The 22,253-nt window shown below is 39.5% G+C and overlaps 1 protein-coding gene across 1 annotated transcript in view; it reads left to right on the plus strand.

Annotated features, from left to right (window-relative positions):
• Nucleotides 1-20,402, plus strand: part of ENPEP (glutamyl aminopeptidase) — a 46,873-nt gene extending 26,471 nt beyond the window's left edge. The window contains exons 6-21 of the mRNA XM_069013353.1: nt 131-285; nt 913-1,026; nt 2,653-2,787; nt 6,164-6,229; nt 7,621-7,686; nt 8,994-9,145; nt 12,130-12,209; nt 13,881-14,008; nt 14,127-14,182; nt 14,980-15,130; nt 15,901-15,974; nt 16,076-16,177; nt 16,287-16,457; nt 18,247-18,387; nt 19,177-19,255; nt 19,506-20,402. Coding sequence (XP_068869454.1) covers nt 131-285; nt 913-1,026; nt 2,653-2,787; nt 6,164-6,229; nt 7,621-7,686; nt 8,994-9,145; nt 12,130-12,209; nt 13,881-14,008; nt 14,127-14,182; nt 14,980-15,130; nt 15,901-15,974; nt 16,076-16,177; nt 16,287-16,457; nt 18,247-18,387; nt 19,177-19,255; nt 19,506-19,646 — 1,811 coding nt within the window. The 3' untranslated portion in view covers nt 19,647-20,402. The remainder of the gene's footprint in view (nt 1-130; nt 286-912; nt 1,027-2,652; nt 2,788-6,163; nt 6,230-7,620; nt 7,687-8,993; nt 9,146-12,129; nt 12,210-13,880; nt 14,009-14,126; nt 14,183-14,979; nt 15,131-15,900; nt 15,975-16,075; nt 16,178-16,286; nt 16,458-18,246; nt 18,388-19,176; nt 19,256-19,505) is intronic.
• Nucleotides 20,403-22,253: the final 1,851 nt, after the last annotated feature.

The following is a 22,253-nucleotide window of genomic DNA, read 5'->3' on the forward strand; positions in this document are numbered from 1 at the left end:
GCCTGCAGTCCACAGTAGTAAGCCCGAATCACAAATGGTAAGCAAAACAGGCTGTAAATACACAGAGAGAGGACAAGCTAATTGATTTAAAGGATACAGTAGTAATCATTGTCTCTTTTTTTCAATGCAGATAAAATAGCTATTCCAGATTTCGGGACAGGTGCTATGGAGAACTGGGGGCTGATCACATACCGAGAAACAAACCTGCTGTATGATCCCGAGGAGTCAGCCACATCCAACAAGCAGAGAGTAGCTGCTGTGATAGCCCATGAGCTCGTTCATCAGGTATATTTTAGGACATGAGTCACTTTTACAGTGTTTCAAATATATAGTCACCACAGTTTAATCTTGAAAATACTGTCATTAACTTTGTCTCAGGATCTTCTACATGTGCTCAAAATCTGATTGCAAAATACCATGTTAAAACTGATCCCCATCAGAACTTTAAAATACCATTACTACTGCCTTGGAATTTTTCTCAAGAAGCTAGATGCTTGGGCCCAGACTGTCATCCAGCTTATGAAAATCTGTCTAAAATATCTTAGAGAAACTAATTTACGTATGCAGATGTCTCTTTTGGGCAGGCAAACAGGGACAGCTACACACTGTGGAGGCTGTCTGAAAACATATCCTTAAAAACACAAATCATCAAATCAAGGGGAAGAAGCTAAAAATATTTTCAGTGGCACATGAATCATTAGCAATCTCCCCGGTAATATGTAATTTTATAATAAAAGTGATGTGTTAACACAAGGCAAGGCCTTAATTCCTATTCAAACCCCAGAATTATGATAATTTTCATCTGGCAGCAGGAAAAAAGTAAGCAAATGAATGTTCTATATGGAGATGTGAGATACTGAAATGTACATGTACTATTTATCTAAATTTACATCTTTATGTTTATAATTGTAGTGGTTTGGAAATATTGTAACCATGGACTGGTGGGATGACTTGTGGTTAAATGAAGGATTTGCCACTTATTTTGAGTTCCTGGGAGCAAATGCATCAGAACCAGAGTGGCAAATGGTAACTATTTCTGCCTTGTGGAGGGTTGGCGGGGCTGGGAGGAACGTTTTGGAAGGGAGTAAAATTTAGACAGGGATGATGAAGACTTAAAGTATATTTATAGAAAACTAACATAGTGTGGTGCAACATAAAGAAAAAGTTGGTTTAAGTTTTTCTCCTACTATATTATGGTCTGGAATTAGTCAAAGTAAACTTTATGAAGTTTTAGTCTACAGGGAAGAGTTATTATTTTTTAACAAGTGAATCAAGTGTTTGGTTATTATGGCAAAATAACACCTAGGTGTGTTCTGGACCGAACCTTAACAATTTTGCAGAGTTGCTGAAAGGTCTAACTCTGAAAGATGGAAATTATCCTGTATTTATTTAGTTGGGCTGTACTCTCTTCATGGGACTTAGGATCGTTATCTGCTCTGGTAAGGGTTGGGAACCTGGGCCTGTCTCCACATCTTGAGCTATTATCAAGGAAAATACTGGACTCCCATTCAGCTTCTGCCAGCATTGTAAGTGTCATTTCAAATGCTCCAGCTCAGACAATCTCTACTCTGTGCAGTGCAAAAATAGGTAGTGACAGTGGATGGCTGAAGTGCTAACTGTGCCAACTCCAGAGGCTTTAAGGGTGTTACAAAGAAGTAAGCCTTTAATTTGCATTATACTCTGTGAATAAAGGCAGTTTTCTTGCTCCTTCCTTCCTCCCTTCCCAAACAGATGTGATGGCACATAGCATGCATATTTTCCCCCAGCTGTCCAGGTGTCGTGAGGTTCTGGGTACTGGGAGATATAGACCATATGCCAGTGGAAGGGAGCAGAGCAGGTTTTGCATAGGTTCAGCCTGTTGAAATCTGCTATCCCCTGAGCTTGGTGACTTCAGAAGCAGGCGGTGCCTACTTGCTGCTTTCCCTGCCTCTCTCCCTGCAGAGAGGCTGAGAACAGAATCATTCCTGGGTCACTTTTACACTTTAAAGTAGAAGATCTGTGGTCCTAACTATGTAATAAAAATTCTAATTACTGAGTTTAAAATTTAAAAGATGTTTTTGTATCTAGATACTATGTTCATGTAAGATCTAAGACATTTCAATGTTATCCTAGTGAGTATTAGAAGAGGAAAGCTAAATTGAATTTTAGTCTTTTTTGGTCAATATTGATTAGGAAGTACGGGGATTTTGACTGCTGGCTACTTAATCTTTTTTTAAAAAATTTAAATTGCTTAAAAAAAAACATTATAAGCCTTGGGATGGGGAACACTGCCTCCTTCTTCCCTCCCTCCCTTCCTACCCAGCTCCATTTTTGCAAGAGGAGATCATAATGCTTTGTGAATATTGTCACACTTCTGAAATTGGTAACACAGGCTACTCTTTTTGCCTACTGGGGGCAAGGGAGGGTGGGATGGATGTGTCTGGGTTATGATACACACAGGAAAACAGAATCTGCAGAAGAAAATTTATCTTAGTTAAGGAAAAATTGTATCCTTCTCCTCTTAGATGTAAAGAGTTTGCAAGTCCTTCTCTAAAGGGCATGCAATTTCATTCCATTTCAAATTGCCTAGAGAAGTACAGTTCAAGCTACTTATTTGAGAAATAGACATATACTCCTGCCTTTGTTTCTATTCTAATGTCTTCTCTTTCTCAGCTTGAACAGGTTTTAATTGAAGATGTGCTTCCTGTACTGAAGGATGACTCTTTGCTGTCTTCTCACCCAGTTGTAGTCGAGGTGTCATCTCCAGCTGAAATTACCTCTGTGTTTGATGGGATATCCTACAGTAAGGTAGGATATCCTCCCATTGTGACTTTGGATGCAAAGGAAGTGGCGACTTTGGAGAGGAGATAAAAGTCAGGGGTGCTCATAATTAGGACTCCTAATTCACTTGAGCTGTGTCTGTGCAGATCTTTGTTCTAGGACATTCCCAGCTGTTGTCAGGGCACACAGAGGCCTTCTGGAGCCCGTGGCGTCTGGCAGTATTTGCTGTGTGGGGCAGCAGCCCGGAGCTCAGCACTTGTGGGAAAGTGCTGTGAGGTCCAGAGTGTGAGGGACACCAGCAGCTATGCTGAGGATCACCACTTTGAAGACCCAGCCTATGGTCTCCCTCCATATCAGATGTAGCCAAAGCCACTTTGTCCTTAGAAAAGCCTTAGACATGGAACAAAGCAGGTGTCCCCCTGTATCTAACCAGGGAGTCTCTTGACTCAAGGGCCCCAACAGCACTGTTCCCTCCAGTTATTTTCTGCAGTACATCAAGAGACAAGCCCAAAGAAGCACAGGAGGAGCCCTGTCCCTCTTCCCTCTCACCACCACACCAAGGCAAGGAAGGAGCTGGGCCTTTGTACACTCTTCTCTTCAAACAGCCATCTCCCATGCTGCTTCTGAACCTGATACACAGTATTTTTATTGGCAGCTTTTTGTATGACACTGTCAGTATTCCCTCTATGATGCCATAACACGCTTCCACTGAACACACAAAATCCACCATTATTAAATACAGCTTGTTGCTTTCCCCCCAGGCTCCCATTATCAGCTAAACATAAAGTATACATTGCATTGAGTTTAGCTTTAGCTGTGCTACAGTCTGTAACCGTAGATACTACTTTTATTAGCTAGACTTTATCCATCCATTTCCATCAGTTTTCTGTTTTCAATTGTTAAATCCTCTATCCAACAATATGAGCAGTATTTATTGCATCATAAATGCCTCACAGTCAAATCATAAACCATGTAAAAACCTGCATTGTGTAACACTGTTTTTAAATCAAACTAACAAAAGTCACGAAATAGACAGAGCTAAATCAAGTACTCTGGATCAAAATGTATTTTAGTGGTGAGCTAAGCGAGAGACAAACTTTTGCAGGGTCTGAAAAACAATGGAGAAAAAAAAATCCTAGCTTTTACTCATCTCTTTGTGCCCAGATAATTGCTACATGAACTCATTTTTTTAAGGGAAAACACTTGAGGACTTGTGCATTGTTTGGGAACAGTTTGCTTGGGATATAATTTGGCTTGGGTTATAATTTGGCTTGAAAGAGAAAGTCTTTGCGTAGATTTAGCTCAAATTACTGTTGGTATTTATATATAAGTGCATGACAAAATTAACTTGTTTCTTTTTGGCTTTATTTTGGCTTCTCTTTTGCATTTTTCTTATAAAAACAATCTTTTCATGATAATATTCATCACTAAACAAATAAAGCATAATTTGGAATGCTCTCTGTTAGTCTTACCAGAACAACCAGAGGGCTTATACAATCCTAAAACTCTAATGAATTGCTTAAGTGTCTATGGAGTCATTGCAGCATATTCTGTAAGAGATCCTCTAACTGCTGTGTGATTGGTAGGGCATTACATGCTTAGGAAAGCTCTACTAGAGCAGAGCTGGTGAGTAAATAATTAATGTATATAATTGTTTTAATCTGCTTTAAAAAAGTATTTGCAATTCATCTCTTTCTCTTTAATCCTCTGTCTTAATTTGAAAGGTTTTATTAAAGTAGCAGTGATACTTTTTGTCTTAAATAAGTTCTGTTAGAAATTTTCTCTTGGACGCCCACATTTTTGGAACTTCCCAGCTCCAGAAGTTTAGGATTCATGTTCCACATTTCTGCCACAAACAAATCTTGTCATGTACTTGGCAATTACTATGAAATTATGTGGGTGTTGATAAAAGACTCCCCCCTATACCCCCGTCAGAGAACGTCAGGTATTCAAATTAAGGTCACTTTCCTGAGCCTCCCCAAGTAGTTGTAAGAAAAGAAAGTTATTAAAATACTGGCGTTCCTATAATCAGTGATTTTTGTTAGGATGAGTTTTTCTCAAACAAAGTCCATCATGGACTACAGAGGAATGACAAGAGTAGGGGGAGAGACTGAAAAACAATAGTAGAAGGTGCAAGTGACTAACTATACATTACAATTTAAAGCAAGAGAATTCTCCACTGTCACCAAATGCATGTATAAGTGTGTATTTCTACTTTGGCTTTTAATATAAATGGGAGGGGATTGTTTGTGAGAAGTGATATCAGATAAGAAATGGCTGATAGACAAAGCTGAGGAACTGAGGTTCCCTCGTGCATACATGTGGCTGCATGATCACCATTGAACATAAGCAGCCTTATGACTACCACTAATGGGTATCTGTTCTAAATATTACTGAATTGTATTTGAACATATTCCATGGCAAATACATCAGAATTCTGTATCAGAAAACAGTCATCTGCTGACCACCTTGACTCTCCAACAATAGCCTGGAAAGCAGTTTGGGGCATATCTGTTCAAACAGTCCCTCTGCCATGACTCATCCAGTCATTATTCTCAGACACATAAATAGAGGAAACAGGATTTACTGAGAATTCAGATAACATTCTTGTTTTCATGGGACAACTGGATTTTTAAACCTTCATAGCATTAGGCTCTCAACTGCCTCTTGATTTAGTTCAGAAAATGAAAACATGCTAATCCTAAAATCGTATTTTGAATCTTAGATTGAGTTTGCACTGCTTCTTTTTTTTCTTCATCATTTTGTGCACACTCTGGTTTTTGTTGCGCATGGCTCTTCTACTTCTCTCTCCCGTCTTTCTTCTGTTTCTTTCTTCTTTTGAAGTCCTAATTGTTTGGTTTTTTTCTGTGACAGCCAAGTAACTTCTCTGATCCCAGTTCTACCCTGCTTCAGAGGCCAGAGCTCTTACACCAGTCCTCAGCAAATCTCACTCCTTGAGATGGCATTGTAAAGCCCCAGACTTGTAGCAATTTTAGAGTTCCCTTCCTGTTGTGTGGTCAGCTGAAGTCACTGCCTCTCTCAGGCTGTTCCCCTAACAGGAGTAGTCCCCAGCTGCCTTCACCCCTGCCCTGTTCAACACGAAACAGGAAGCCCTGCTCACACAAACTGGTAGAGTGGCAGGATAGTAACCTGCAGCAGCAGGAGCTGAACACAGAAACAAGTGTCTGATCACAACTAAAGACTGATTCTCACACCCACATTTAAGCTCCACCAGATAGGCATGCCATCCCACAAAGGAATTGGAAGAAACACTTCCTTAGTCTGATGAACGGTTTCAATTTTTGCCTTATAAAATACTCCTTCACATGTTGCTTTTTAGATGAACGGAAATCAGTGTTAGAGCAGTGTGGGTTGACCTTCTCCCCTTTCCCTTTGTCCTCAGGGTGCATCAATCCTCAGAATGATTCGAGACTGGATTACACCAGACGTCTTCCAGAAAGGCTGTCAGGTAAAGGTGGCACCAAAACCCACCAGAACTACAGCCCATCTTCATGTGACAGTAGCAAAACCATTATTCAAAAAGTGAATATCAGAGATCCTGGTATTGCTAGCAAAAGTACTTAGTGCATTTCAGTACTGAGTGGACAACATGGAGGTGAAGAAGTTCCATGTTCCCACAGAAGCAGGAATGTGAACTGCATTAAGATTTGATAGCCAGACAGTGAGGATCTAAATTCCTGACAGCTTTTAGCAGCAAAAACCTCCTCCACCCCACTGTTATCCTGTTGTCAGCTGGGATCCCCTCATTCCACTGTAAAGTGTGTCTGCAGCTTGCTATTGCCAGGATCCTCCAACTCAGCCTGCTATGTAGGGACACTCTCAGAGGCATAAGCTCATCCATTCCCTGATGCAGGGACACCCAGCCCTAGAAAGTCAAGGTAATAGGGAGAAGAAAAGGGACATATATTGCACAGTTCATAGTCCTTTCTTGTGGAGGAAAAACATGGTTCTACAAAATTATAGAAAGACAAAATGGAAGAAAGGGGGCCTCCCAGAAGGAGAACGATTGTCTGTCCTTTCCTCTGAACTGACATTGGTTACAAGAGTTGCAGTGCAGGCTTACCACATTTGTTCTTACTTCCCTCCCTCATGAAGAGTACATTTATGGGCTGCTACAAGACAGTTGTATTTTCCTGTACTTCCCCTTCCATATATTCAATCAGAACAGTTACCCGAGATGGGAAAATACAGCCACGTCGTCCCCAAGAGCCTAACCCTTCCCTTCTGCTCAGAGCCTTCAAGAGCACCAACGTAGGCAGCTGTGGCCAACAGCGAAACAAACAGCACCATCTACTGACTGAACATCACCAGGAGCAGTGACAGGGGAGGAAAACACCCGCCAAGCAGCCAGGGAAGACACAGGATAGGAATAAGGTTTAGGCGTTGCGAACTCTTTGGTGAACACCATTACTCCTTGTAACAGTCGTTTTGATTAAAACTTAGAGGTTACTATGAGTCCACAGGTAGTGAAATCTCATTAAATATCCTCCCCCTGCTAAACAACCTCTTACGTTAGTCAGAAATTTGCAACAGGGTATAGTGGTGTCCATTCAAACAAAACACAAAGAACTCTTCAAGTACAAATTTATTTCATACTAACAAGTCACTCTGGGAAAGGCTGACTTTTGGTGTTATGGGATACACTGGACAGCAAAAGAACTTCGTCAGCTGAATGCTGATCTGTTTCATCTCCCACTCACAATGCTACCGCCCACGTGTGGATACCTTGTGCAACTGAGACGTGCTCTCTGTACCCCTGTAAAACTGAATATGTGTATTGTTTTCATAGGCAAAGAAGAGACACTGCTAGTATTTTCACAGTCTTCCATCTCTCTCTAGGCATATTTGAAGAAACATCATTTCCAGAATGCCAACACACAACAATTTTGGGAAGCTCTGGAAGAGGTATGTTTTGCATCCACCCATACCCTTGCTAAAAAATGTTTCATATCTCACCCACTGATTTCAGTTTCTCAAACTTTTTATATTCTGTAACTCTTCTGTCAATGAGAGATCACAAGCTAGGCAGCTTCCCAGTATATTCCAATATCTCTTATTTCTAGCAAATATATATTATTTTCTCTCTCTCTCTCTCTGTCTTTTTTTTTTTTTTTTTTTTTTTTGGCATGAGACTGTGGGAATGAAAGAGGAAACAGGAAAGGAGGTCTTGCTTACAAATAGCCTGCTACTGAAACAATCCCCCGCAACTCAAACTCATTTCATGTGTGAAAACACCTCTCATGCACCATACACAGGCACCCCGTTCTCTTTCTTCTCTATCCAGATTCAGGCGTTTGAAAGCTCTCAGAAGTATCAATTCCTGAGTAATTCTTGTGCTTATCTCCCTCTCTAGCTTCTGAATCCCAGTTGAGTCATCATCTGTGCCATCATTTTCTGATCTTTCCTCTTCCTTGAGGCTGGGCTATTTTTTTCCATCTATCTCATTATCCCCAAAAGCCCACCTGCATACTGCCAGGTTCTTCCCTGATATTATTTCCTTTTCTTCCAACCCTGAGGACACTCGCACAGCCTAAATTGTGCTTTTGTGTCTCTTCTCTAGTTCCTGTCTTCCCCTTGGTTTCAGACTTCTTGCTCAGCAAAAATTCCTACTTTCTCTCTTTAGTCTTCTGCATCTTCACATCATCTACCTCATCTTGAGAAGGAAACACTAGAGGTGACCCTAGCTCACTTCTCTCACAGGTGGCATCCTGGGGAGGTAGTGACAGCTTTCTCCAGCTGTCCAGTTCCTAGGACAGATGTTCATGGTTCACAGAACAAATCAAATTTTACATTGGTGCAGCTGCTGGTGGTTATTACTGACTCTTCCTTCCTCAAAACAGGACACACTGCAAGGAGGCTTCTGGCTTTGGAAAATCTCCCTGTGTCCTTTCTGTCCTGTTCAGTTTTTCTGTCAGAAAAAAATAGAGAGATCTTAGAGCATGCAAGGGACTTCAAAGGTTCCTCAGTATTTCTTGTCCATATTACTGGCCAGTCTCCTGCCTACATATTTCTCATTTCTTCTGTCGGTGCCCAAGTTTCCAATTCATTTCTTTCTTCAATAACAGGTGCTATAGAAGGATTTAATGGAGGAATTTTTGCTCTGAACCAGCTCTTTGCCCCTTTCTGCTCTTCTTTTTCTTGATACCAGAGATACTTTTTTCCTCTTAGGACTGAATTTCCATTTTCACTGCAACCTGTTCCATCATTCATAGGCAAGTAATAAACCTGTGAAGGAAGTCATGGACACATGGACTAGGCAGATGGGCTACCCTGTTTTGGAGATGGGAAATAATTCAGTATTCACACAGAAACGTTTTCTTTTGGATCCCAGTGCAAATGCTTCTCATCCTCCTTCTGATCTTGGGTAAGTTCCTACTGCAAATGTCGATTCAAACCAGGTAGAAATACTGTACATTTACCCTCTACATCTCCCATATACATAGGTAGTATTTTACTCATTCTTGCTAAACTTATTCTCAGCTTTTTTTTTTTTAAGGACTCCAGGAGGAAGTTAGACACAAATATTGCAAATTTAAAACAACATCAGCCCTTTGTCTCAGGGTTTCTTTCTCTAACAGAGTAGAATAAAATTGGACAGGATCTCTCAGGAAACCTGATTTCCACACACAGTTCAGATTGTTGGAAGTCATCTGTTGCATCACTGCAAATTATAGTCTCTCAGACTAAGAAAACTGCCACAAAATTGTCCAGAAATCAGATACTGTGATCCAAGTATTTTATACCACAGTAGTTTATTCCTTTCCTATATGGCCTAGGATCTATAACGTATCACAGGGTCTTCACATACAATACAGGGTCTTCTCTGCATGTCTTAAAACCATGAGTTACTGGGAAGTAGATGGTCATGTATAAATGTCATTAATCCTCATCACGAACTATTTTTTCTCTGTTTTACTTAGGATCATATTGCTTAATTTTAACCATTTAAAAGATAGTTATCCAGGCAAAGTAAGCCATCTTGGGCTGTTATGTGGCCTGTTTAAGACAGGTGGGATATGTATTGGAGCATATTTAAGTAACAGGTGACTAACCTGAAGGGAAATGAACTTTACCTGTGGGTTGGTGGACCTGCACAGAAAAACGGCTTGGCTGCACCATGGCATTAACCAGCTGATTAACTTTTCAGACCTGCTATTCTGCAATTTCTTAGCCAGCCCCAATTCTGAGGCAGTACAACTTTGCTAACATTTCAGTGAAAGAGATTCCAATTAACCCATATTAGAAGGTTTTGCTCCTTGAACTGGACCAATAACTTAATCAGTAAAACTTGCCAGTATGAACCACAACTAAATCAACCCAAATGCATTTTTTTCATTGACTTCTACTAGCTCTTTTAATACAAAGGGCAAGAAAGAGCAGGGAGAAAATGAAGAAGGAAGAAAACAGTTGTGACTACTCTATTTCCCTCTAATTAAAAAGAAAAAAGGAATGAGCAATGAGAAGGCTCAGCTATCGGTAATTTTGAATAGGCATCAAAAGAATTGGAATTAGGTAACTATCCATGTATTTGCAACATTGCATTTCTCCCAACCTAAGCAGAAAATTTCACAGACAAAAAGTACAGCACTGTGCCATCTGAAGGATGGAGTTACAAACTATTTAGGCAAAATTACTTCTTTGTGTTAAAAAATTTGATTTACTGCACTATGTGCTGAGGTAGCAGACTCAGGGATCCTACTTTTTAGTAACTTCAGTTTTTACAGCACATTGCCACTTGTAATTTCTTGAGTAGAAATCCCACTGTTCCTACCTTAATCTGTCAAGAAGCTGAGCTGTGTACTGTCCCTGCCATTGCTAAAGCAAAAGGGGAATTTGTTTCTGAACATTTAGTTTTTATAAATGACTCAAAAATAAGATGTCATAATATGTATTATAATGCTGATATTATTTATCCTGGGACACACTTACTCCCTTGCCTAAAAGTCAATTCACTGAACATCAATATCTCCTCTTTTGATTTAATTCATGAAACCTCCAGGTCTTGTGTATGCTTTATTCTCTGAATAGTCTCCTGAGCTGCTGGCTTGTTCCAAGTTTGTTCGGCTTTAAGGAGTCCTCTCCTGCATGCCAGCACTCCAAAGAAATGGAAGTTTAAAAACCTGTGCTCCTAAAGTAGTGCTGCTGGGCAAATGTGTAGCTGCAGCATAGTGCATTAGGAACACCTACTCAGTATGCATGGTTAACAGGACACAGCTATTGTATCTTATGCTCAGGAGGAGTAATTATGAATGGAATCTCAGGAACATGAAAATGAAATAAAATCTACCTCATTAAATGCATTTACACAAACAAATATAAAAAAATCCCAAACAAAAACCAAAACAAATATGGTTTTGCTCTTGGGAAACACAATACCTCTCTAAATTCCATTGTAGTAAGCTCCATAAGAGAACTAATAAAACTAGAAGTGTATAAATCTGTTAAGATATTTTGTTTAGGAGATACAAAACAATATTTTTTTTCTTCCTGGAGGTAGGAGGAGATACCATAACCTCAATTTTTTTATTTTCTGGAAGTTAATGACCATCCACTTAACCCAGGATTATAAAGATGACTTCTATTTTCCCATAGCACTTGTCACCAAGGGGGAATCCCCCTGGGATGAATTATAATATACTACTATGGAACAGAAGCTGACTGCTAAAAAGGGCTTAATAATTTTAGCAGCCCTATGCAGGCGGCTGACATAATGCTCACAGCATGCTCTGCTGTCCCACTTCCCTGATAGCCTGGTCACAGTCTTGGTCAGGCTGTGCCATGGCTCCATTCCTGCCCAAACTTCTCAGCTTTGTCCTGGGCATGCCCTGGACTGAGGAATCTGCACCTACCCAATAACGTATACAAGGAGCTGAAGAGCAAGAGGTAAGGTCGCATTTGGCTGCCAGTGTTTTATAATGAAGGAATTAGAGTTGTCTTGGAGAGAAAAAACAGGCTGGAAGAGGCAAGAGGTCCTATTAACTGTATCACAGTGGTTGCTTAAACTCTTGCATTTTTTCAATCTGTAAAAAAATTTTGTAATACTTAACACTCATTTCAAGTCAGCATTGCAAAAGATTAACTAGTGTCTGCACAAAGCCCTAGACACATCAACATTAACACTAACACCAATTATTCACATATAGTCTTTTACTAAATTAATTGCTTTGTATTCTGCTAGAGTATTGCCTGACATAATTTATTAAATGTATATGTACATAAGCACACAGTTGGCTTCATAAAACAAGATGCAAGCATTGAAACAAACAAACAAAGACACATAATGGAGGCGGGTTTGTACCATTTTGTTTCAGATATCATTTGATTTTCTTTCCCATTAAATAATTTCAGTTATAAATGGAATATACCAGTCAAATGGAGGCTTGGGAATTCATCAGATTATATTTTATACAACGCATCAAATTCTACAGGTAAATGTCTTCCTCTCTTTTAAGGATAATGAATGGATAAAACTTCTCAATATGCCTTACAAGAAATAGAACACAGAATGAACTTTCATACTTTCCAGTTTTCAGATCTGGGAGCTAGCACACAGCTTGGCTGTACTGCAGTTACTAGTAATTTCAGTGATAAGATTACTATTTCCCCTATACAAACATTATGTCAATTTAGGCTCAGTTTCAGCATAGTACTTAAGCATCTGTTTAAATACAGTCCTATTCAAGCAAACATCTATGCATACTCTTATCTATAATGTGCTAAAATCAATTTGGCTTAGATATGGCTGTTGTCCAGTCCAAGAAAAGAGGTGAAGTGGGAGGCTGATGAAGGCTTCTGTGGCATGGTAAACTGGCAATTTGAGTTCAATTAAAGAAAAAGAATTAGAAATTATTAATCACATTTTCAAATGCTGATTTCAGAACTGAGAAAATTCCTAATGGGTTTTTTTGATCATTATTCTATTATGCAGTCAAATCTGAATTTCTTGTTCTACACCTCCAGTAGACAAAAATGTGGGGAAAAATTACTGACCTTTTTCAGATTTTAAATTACATCCCATTAAACTTCAGAAATATTACAATCACCCCGTCTTTTCTTGTACACGTTTGTTACTTATTTAAAATGTATTTTGTCTTTTGTTCTGTTTTGTTTTTGTTTTTTTTTTTTTTAACCTGGTTGCTTTTATTATTCATGCAAAAGCAAACAAAAAACATCTTATGTCATGATACAATTCAGAAGTTAACACAAAGACATTTTCTTTCTCTGATTTCCACATGACCTTAGGGTAGGCTTCGAGGGGCTATTAACTTCACAAAGCCTGCAAAGTCTTGATTAGGTGCTTAGTTCTACATCCACAAAATTTCTGTCTTGCAGGGAAAACAGCAACTGTAGGGAAAAATGCCTTTAGAAATACTTTGTATGCATCATCCAAACAGAAACGTGCTTTTAATTACAGCCATCCTCAAACCACAAGATTGAAGACCACTGTTTTCAATGGGAAATAGAAAAATTTTCATAAGTAGCATCATCAACTGGACCAGGCCAAGCTTCTGAGAAAGGAACATTTTTCAAGTATTCATTTTTAAATGGGAAAATCCTTAAACATGAATGCTTGAATAAAGTCTCAGCCTATTTTGTAAATCCTTTATCAATAGCTACAAAAATAGAATCAAAGAAAAGTACAGACAGAAAAGTTAAAGTTAGTTGAAACAAACTGAAGAATGAAACTAATGGACGATAAAATATGAGAACTTTAATAGTGCACATGAGGATGAAAAACCTTTAAAAAATATATTTGCAAGAACTGCTTCTTTGCAATTTTTACTTCTTACAACGACACTAAATCTCACCATCCTCACCCTACTCACAATGATCTCCATTTTAAGTTTAACAAACTAGCTTGCCCAAGTAATTACCACAATTCATTGTTCTAAGACAAGTGCTGGCGTTAATCAAAATCTATAAAAACTCATTTTTTCTCAGAGCCATTTAGAAATAAATAATGAAATAAATAAAATTAAGGTTTCGATCTTATTCTGATATCCATTAAAACCAAATAATACTTTTGGAGTTAAGGAATCTCCAGTGAGTTCCATGTCATACAAGGTGCACAAACCAATCACTGTTTGTTTGTTTTGTAGGAATTACACCACCAGCTTCTCCTGATACTTTTCTGAACGTTAATCCAGACCACATTGGATTCTTTCGGGTGAATTATGATAGTCAAAACTGGGCCAGGTTAAGCACTCTTCTGCTCCAAAACCACACAGTAAGTGGCATAATGTCTAACCTGTCTGGTGGGTCTCTTATAAGAGATCTGTAGAGGCAGGGGTTTTTCTGCAAATAATCTGTATATCCTTGATCCCTCTTTTCCTCTTTTCACACAGAGTTTTTCAGTTGCTGATCGTGCAGGGATTTTGGATGACGCTTTTTCTTTAGCAAGGTAAACTATTTTCCTGCAGAGATTTCCACACAAGTTTTTCACTTTCTGTTGCCTAATAATTAGTATTCATGCAACCCAGGTGGTTGAAAGAAATTATCTGAATTTGGTACGAGCCTTAATTCTTTGTTGCTTTATCTTGTCCTCCAAAAGAGGTGCATTTAAGTACGCATTGGCAACTTGCATTATCAATGCAATCAATAGAAATGGTCCCTTTCAGTACCATGGCAAGAAAAAAAGCCGGCTTTAATTGCACATGTCTTAGAAAGGGGTGTTTTCTCTACATAATTAACAATAATAGTAGCACTCCAGAAGAAGTTAGGTATCCAGAAAAGTAGAGGCATGCCTACAGTGCATACTAAGGCATTGGGTAGCTCCCACCTCAGCTGCTTTTTCTAGAAACTTGATTGGGAACTTCTGCATCTTGTGCCCAGCCATGCTGACAGATAATTTTAGGTGACCTGTAACAGCCTCTAAGTCTCCTTAGCCTTTCAGAATGTCTCCAACCAGCAAGTCCTTTCTTTTTTATAGTATTAATGTAGTCAGTTAAGGGCTGCCCACTTCTAGGCACACTGGGCTGGCTGCACATATGAACAGGATTCTCACAACAGCACAATAGTGCGTGCCTACTTGGTTATCTCTTTGGAAAACACCTTCCAAGTTACATTCCAGACTACTTTCTCCCTCACAAACTTTACTATTTCAGGCCTTCTAAAATAAATAGTAAATCTAATATCTTTGAAGAAGCAAGTTCTTCAAATTCATTAAAATAACAGAAGTTATGTTTTCTCCTTCCACAGACCTGGACTTGTGAATTACTCTGTTCCCCTGGAGCTCACAAAATACCTAAGAAACGAAACAGAGTATTTACCTTGGCATACAGCTGTATCAGCTGTAACTTACCTCACAAACATGCTTGAAGATGATACAAATGTCTATTCCCTGTTTCAGGTGATGAAGCAAAATAAAAGCCAATCCAGCTTGGGACCACTGAATCTGAGAGTTCAGAATCTCTAACAAGAATAATACTGAAGTTAAAGTGATTTTCAGTGCTGCTGAACTATTAATATTTACTTTTCATTACTGTTCTCTTAAAAAAAAAACAACCAAACCACTAAACATGTTTAGTAGTGGTATCTGAATTACCTGGATTCTGCATTCAGGACCATGCACTTGGAGAAAAGAAATTATGCCTAATTATTCTTATAATCTGTCACCATAAGGCATGTTACAGACATTTATTAGTAAAGGCTGTCCTGCATTCAATAAAGAAGTATTTATAGGGCAGCAAAATCTCTGATACCTGTCCTCAGCACCAACGATGGCTATATTTCTATGTGGCAGTGAGCAGGTTTGTTAGTTGACCTAAAATACTGAACGTGATTTAATGGTCACTAAAGTAAGTATGTCCTGAACTATCTATCATCTCTGGAAAGCAGTTGGGGCAGTGTGTCCTTGCTGTACCCCAGCCTTCATCTGGCAGCACAGACAAGGTTGGAGAAAAGCAGGTTGGCTTTGTCCTATCTGCACATCAGTATTGCAAGCACTCAGACTTGGCATGCTCTTGGGATCTGGAAAGATTGTGTGTGTGCCTGTTCATACTACTTTTCATTCAAGAGATGCTAGTTCTGGGAAAAAATGAAGGAGAATAAACTATGAAATTAAATATATTATTATTTAAAGAAATCTACACAAGTAACAACACCCTTTTTCTACCTCAGGGATATTTTCGCAATCTGGTAAAACCAATTGTGGATCAACTGCGCTGGGAGGATACTGGAGGCCATTTAGAGAGGTGGGACAATCTTTATTTTTTCCATCTCACGTTTTTGATGCATTCAAAGAATAGTTAGCAATAGGAAGATATCTCTCTCCCTCCTTCTCTCTCTTTCCAAGGCTTCTTCGTGCATCTGTTCTAGACTTCGCCTGCAGTATGAATGACTCAGAAGCTTTGAACAACGCCTCTCAACTCTTCAATAGATGGTTACAGGGAGAAACGTGAGTGCTCCCATCTTTTGTGGTTTGTGAATAACACAGCAAGTAACTGGGTCACTGATCTCAAGTAGGAAAGGGGGAAGAATATTTAAGTACTCTTTCTTTATTTTAGTATTGCTGCAAATCTCCGACTCATAGTATATCGCTATGGGATGCAGAACTCAGGCAATGAGACATCATGGAATTACATGTTCCAGAAATACCAAGAAACTTCATTAGCCCAAGAAAAAGAAAAGCTGCTATATGGCCTGGCATCAGTGAGGAACATCACCCTTTTGGACAGGTGATTTAAACACACATAGATCTCTCTTTTCCTACAGAAGCAGCTGGTCACTGTTTCCTCATTCCCTGCTTCCTCTCTTCTGTGCTGTCATTTTGGTCAGATTACAGCATGAGGTATGCAACACATTTTCAAGACCAGTTATCGAACATGCCCCTTTGAGATTGTACCACAGCGGGTAAAAAGCCTTGTTCTTTTACTGGAAAGATATTGAAGACATGGTAGTTGCTGCACACAATCAACAACCTTCAGCTCTTCCAACAGTGCATTTACCCTGTGCAATTTTAGTTGTTTAATAGTTAAGCATCAGGAGTAAATTAGTCATCCATTTCCTCTTTAATCAGTGAAGGGAGGCTGGACCTACAAAGCACTGCTTATCCCAGACCAGGAAAGGGGCTTAAAATTGATGGAAAGAATTGCTTTTGGGTGTTGTCAGTCACTCTCCATTGGCTCCAGTTTGCTTAGCCTAGATGTCTACCTTCCACATAGCTAAAATTAGGCAAACAGCCTTGAGCAACTGCTATTAACAGTCCTATGAAGGCATCCATGTGAACTTGCAAATGCTCCCTGTGCTGCTGTGCAGAAGTACTCAAGCTAGAACCAAAAATGTTGAATTCATGCTGCTATGGCAATGATCAGGAGTCTGGATACTGCCCCAGACTGGTCCAGCTGTCAGATTGGGCAAGTATCTCACCAGCTCTGCATAAGCACACCAGCTACTTTAAGCTTACGTGATAACTTTGCATGTTGTTGTATCATGTAGCAGACATGCAAGCAAACATCTACACCAGGGCCATTCACCACTCTATTGGAGCCCTATCTAAATATCATAACATGGAGCAGACTCTGCTTGAAAGAGTTCCAAGTTTAAAGGAGGTGAACCAAGGAAGTATAGGAGATTCAGGAAGAGTAAATATAGGAGTTAGAGTAATTGAAATAATGGTAGGAAGCAGCTGCATTCCTAAATTCTTTTGACCACAACAGCCATAATCTAAAGCCACTAAAAAACAAGTGGCTGACATGATTAAGACATTATTAGAATTAGTTAGATCAGCCTATATTTGCAGAAAATAAAAAATCCCTCCTAAGGCAGGGAAAGCTTGTCTTTCAATTTACTATCAAAATAACAAGAAAGGAAGAAAGAACAAACAGATTGAAAAAAATTGTCCATTACATATAGAAAAAAAAAGACAATCTTTAATCCCAGCACAGAACAGCTTGAAAGGGTGTTCTTCTGCAGCTGGTGCTGTGAATCCATGACCATGCTACTCATCTCCCTGCAAACATGTGTGCCTCACCCTGTCAGTCAAAACCATCTGTGCCATAACTGGAAGTATAACTGCAGCACTTGCAGGCATGCTCTGCCCAAATGAATTTTAATTTTGTATGGATAAAAGTTTCCAAACAAGCAGTACAGATGTCAATGTGAGCAAGCCACCTGTGCTATTCGTGGTCCCTGTAAGATCTTTCTTTAAAGTCTGGATTACTACTTTTTTTGGTGCTTGGCTGAACTATTAACTGATCCAATCTTGTTTTCTCTACTGATCCAATCTTGTTTTCTCTACTTCATTAAAATATAGGAATAATAATGGGGTTTGGCTATTTTCAAGTAGAGACATAAACCCTACCTATTTTGCTAAAGAGATTCCTAACTAAGATTTCTTTCAATACATTTATCTCTTGACACATTTATGTTTTAGGTCTGTGTTCTTTACCTTTAAAATGCTGTAGGAAAAAAATAATATTCCAGTTTGGAAATGGCTCTCATTGATCCTTATGGCATTTCCCTTAGGTATCTGAAATGTATTTACAACACCAGCCTCATCAAAAGCCAAGATGTGTTCACAGTCCTGAGATACATCTCATATAACACCTATGGGAAAACAATGGCCTGGGACTGGATACGACTGAACTGGCAGTACTTAGTTGACAGGTACTCCAATGAACTCATTGGAAACCACATCCACCTGTAAATCTTGTTACATGCCATGCTTTTCTGTGTTTTCATTATACAGCTATAATTACTGGCCTTTGCAAAATGAAAACTGAAAGCTTATTCAACACAATTATATCCATTTGCTGTGGAAAAAGTACTTTATTGCTAACTTGAAAACCATTCTTTCCCTAAATGATCACTACCAGTAAATGGTGATCAAGTAGAGAAAGTTTACCAAGGCCATAGAAGTCTGGTTATTGCATGGAAATTAGTGAATCAAGTCTCCACTCTTGTGACTGATTTCATAACAAGAAGACAGAGTATAAAATTGGGGGCTTTTTTTATTTTATTCTAATGGTAACAGCAAGCAGCAGACATACAGCGGCAGTAATAGAAAACCTTTTAGCTTTGCTCCTCGCCATTTGAGTGACTTCTCTCTCCTTCCATCTTCTTTCTAAGTGCTTGGTGAGGGCACAGAAGGAAAGCACACCTGCAAGCCTAGAGATGTGAACTGGACAGTTTTTGTATTGCCAAACAGCAATATTCCTAATTTCCAGCTTGAGACAATCAGTAATCACTTAAAAAAAATTATTCCACCATAAGAGGTCACTCCATTAGTAAACATATTTAAGAACAGCTCAGATATTATGTAGGGGTGCTATTTTTCAACTATTTTTTAAAATACTGAAATTTGAGTTTATCTGCTATATTGTAACACAATTAGAAGTTTATGTTTCAGATAATTATGGTTTTGCATCAAGCATCATTATTAAATTGTTTTTCTAGATTCACTATAAATGACAGAACCCTTGGTCGAATAGTAACTATTACCCAAACCTACAACACTGAACTCCAGCTTTGGCAGGTATGGTGACGTCAATTCTCTTGGGTTTAAGTCAATATATTTAACGATCTTCTGGCCAGGAATTTTTTTTTTTTTTTGTCTTCTAAATGCATAAAGCAGCAGGAGTTAACTGTGAAACTATTCCAGTGCTACTAGCATGAGCTTATAGATCTCTCCCAGCCAAATTTACCCTTGACTGTGTCTTTGTAAAAAGCCGCTTGCCCGATAGCAGCATTATTTACTTCACATCAATTATTTTTCTCTTTTCCAGATGGAAAATTTCTTTGAAAAATATCCTAATGCTGGGGCAGGAGAATTGCCCAGGAGTCAGTCACTGGAGCAAGTCAAGAGCAACATTGAATGGCTAAAAGAAAACAAGGAGGAAATACAAACATGGCTGAACGCACAGTAAGGCTTCAAAGTCTTACTTTGTGAAAAAGATCAGGCACTCAGATTTTCAAAGATGTTTAGCAATGTGGATTTCTCACCTAGGTATCTTAGAGGACCAAGACCTAACATTTTTTTCTACAAACACTCAGGAGACCACTGCCGGAGCAGTGTTTGTGTAATTGCTTAGCAGGAATAGCTTTATATGTTGAGAGCTGAATTTGCCTGAACAAACAGGACAAAGATTTAAAGTCACTCAAGGCAGAAGTGATGGCAGAACTCGCTGATCACTCTGGTCTCACTCCTTATGCACACCACTCTGAAAAGCTACTTCTTGGTTCGCACAGTATATCTAGTACACTCAGGGATTCCTTTCCAAGTGCACCTCATAGGAGCTTTCTCCTGAAGGAAAGGGAATTAAACAGTAATTTTAACATTGTCTGAAGATCATCCCCTATATTTATAGCTGTGAAAATTCTACATCTGGGATTTAGATTTGCTTTTTGATACTACAGAAAGGCCAGTTAAGCTTTCCTCTCAATTGATTTTTGAAGTTTAACTACCAGTACACAAGGGATCAATATTATCAACTTCTTTTTCAATGTTATTAGTTGGGATTCTGTAGCTTAGGGTAGGGGTTGTCTTGGTTATTTTTGTCTTATTTCTAAATCTTTTCAAAACAAAAAAAGAGTACTTGTGGCAGCCAATATGACAAGCAAGACAAGCTTTACTTACTGTTTGTTTTCTTATAGAAAAATAAAATGTAAAAGTCTACCTGAAATCTCAGTCTCTTTCTCATGAAATGATGAAACTTCCTGGGTTATAGAAAAACTGTTACATAGCTCAGCTGTGCTGTACATAATAGCCTCAGTGACTTCTGAGGGGGGAAAAATCTATTAACTCCTCTGAGAAAACACAGAAAAAATGGCAACTGCACCCAGAGGGATCAGATGAGTCCCACTGCTGCAATTCAGTCTATTGCAGGAATACAGACAGCAAAGAAAGAATTCTCAGTCCCAAGTCCCTCTGCCCTCATGATGCTGGAGAAGGGATCAGGCCTACTCTGCCTGCCTTTCCCAAGCTGGAAGCTGGGGGGCTTTGGAGCTTCCAGATTTCCATGTGCTGTGTCCTGACACTGCTTGAGCAGCAAATGTGAGCACCTCCTTGCCTTCTCACTGGTCTCCTGAGCAGAGGCCATAACCAGCTAGAGCCAGTGTCTGCCCAGATGTCCTGGGAGCAGGATCACAGAGCACCTCAGAGTAGGTAGCCCTGTGAGATTTCATGCACAGCTGTCAGGAAACTCTGCAGTTGGATCAGAGGACAGAAGCATGGAAAAGCACTTCTCTTACCTTCATCCTGCAATGCTATTCAGAGGGAAGAGGAGATGACTCTAAGGTACAGGAATTTTGTACAGACTATGTGCCCGACTCTGGGCCTTGGTACGGCACAGAGGACTCCAGAACAGCTTATATAGTCCCAGATGGAAACACTTTACCCACACTTCATTCAAGGCCAGTACTGTTTTGGCTCTCTCTCTAGACACCCAAATAGCTGTGACAAGACCAGACAAATCCAGTGTCAAAGTCAGTTGTCCTGTTGTACTGCTTTTGGCTGGGATAGAGTTAATTTCTTTCACTGCAGCTGGTGTGGGCTATGTTTTTTATTTGTGCTGGAAACTGTGTTGATAAAACAGGGATGTTTTCATTACTGCTGAGCAGTGCTTACACAGTGTCAGGGCCTTTTCTGCCTCTCACACCACCCCACCAGCAAGGAAACTGAGTGCACAAACTGGGAGGGGACACAGCTGAGACAGCTGATCCCAACTCACCCAAGGGATATTCCATACCATACTGCATCATGCTCAGCATATAGAGCTGAGTGAAGGAGAAGAAAGAAGGGAGGGATGTTCAGAATGATGGCCATTTGTGTTTGCAAGTAACCACTGCATGTGATGGAGCCCTGCTTTCATAGAGATGGCTGAACACCATACCAGCTCATCAGAAGTGGTGAAGGAATTCCTTGTTTTGCTTTACTTGCATCCACAGCTTTTACTTTAATTATTAAACTATCTCAATCCATGAGTTTTCTTGGTTTTACATGCTCAGTTCTCTCCCCTATCCCACCAAGAGAGAGTGAGTGAGTAGCTGTGTGAGGCTGAGATGCCAGCTGGGGTTAAAACACAAGACCTGTCAAAGGAAAATGTCTGCAAACAAAACATGGCAGGATTTTGCCTAACAGGGGTTACAACTTGCTACAGACACCAACTGCTCTTTAAGCTGAGGAGGTGACAAAGAGCCAGGCAATTTCTTCCAGTTTTTCTTGTTGTTCAGATTCACACACAGAGGACAGTGAAAGTGAAGCAGCTGCCCACACCCAAAACTACCAGCAGCACATGGTAGTCTTGTATTTAGGCAGCTGCCAACTAAGTACAACATATGACAACTCATCTTCACTATTTTACACTTTTGATGAACTGAAGGAGTAGGAGCCAAACAAAAACTCTCTTGGTTTCAAGGTCACAAACAGGTCTGGTAGCATCACACAGTAATGCTATCAGCACATTGTATCACTGAGACCATCAACAGTACAAATTTCTGTGCACTGTCAGTATGTTTTGATTGAAGGTTTTCAA

Source organism: Aphelocoma coerulescens, chromosome 4, assembly GCF_041296385.1.
Source record: "Aphelocoma coerulescens isolate FSJ_1873_10779 chromosome 4, UR_Acoe_1.0, whole genome shotgun sequence".
NCBI lineage: Eukaryota > Metazoa > Chordata > Aves > Passeriformes > Corvidae > Aphelocoma > Aphelocoma coerulescens.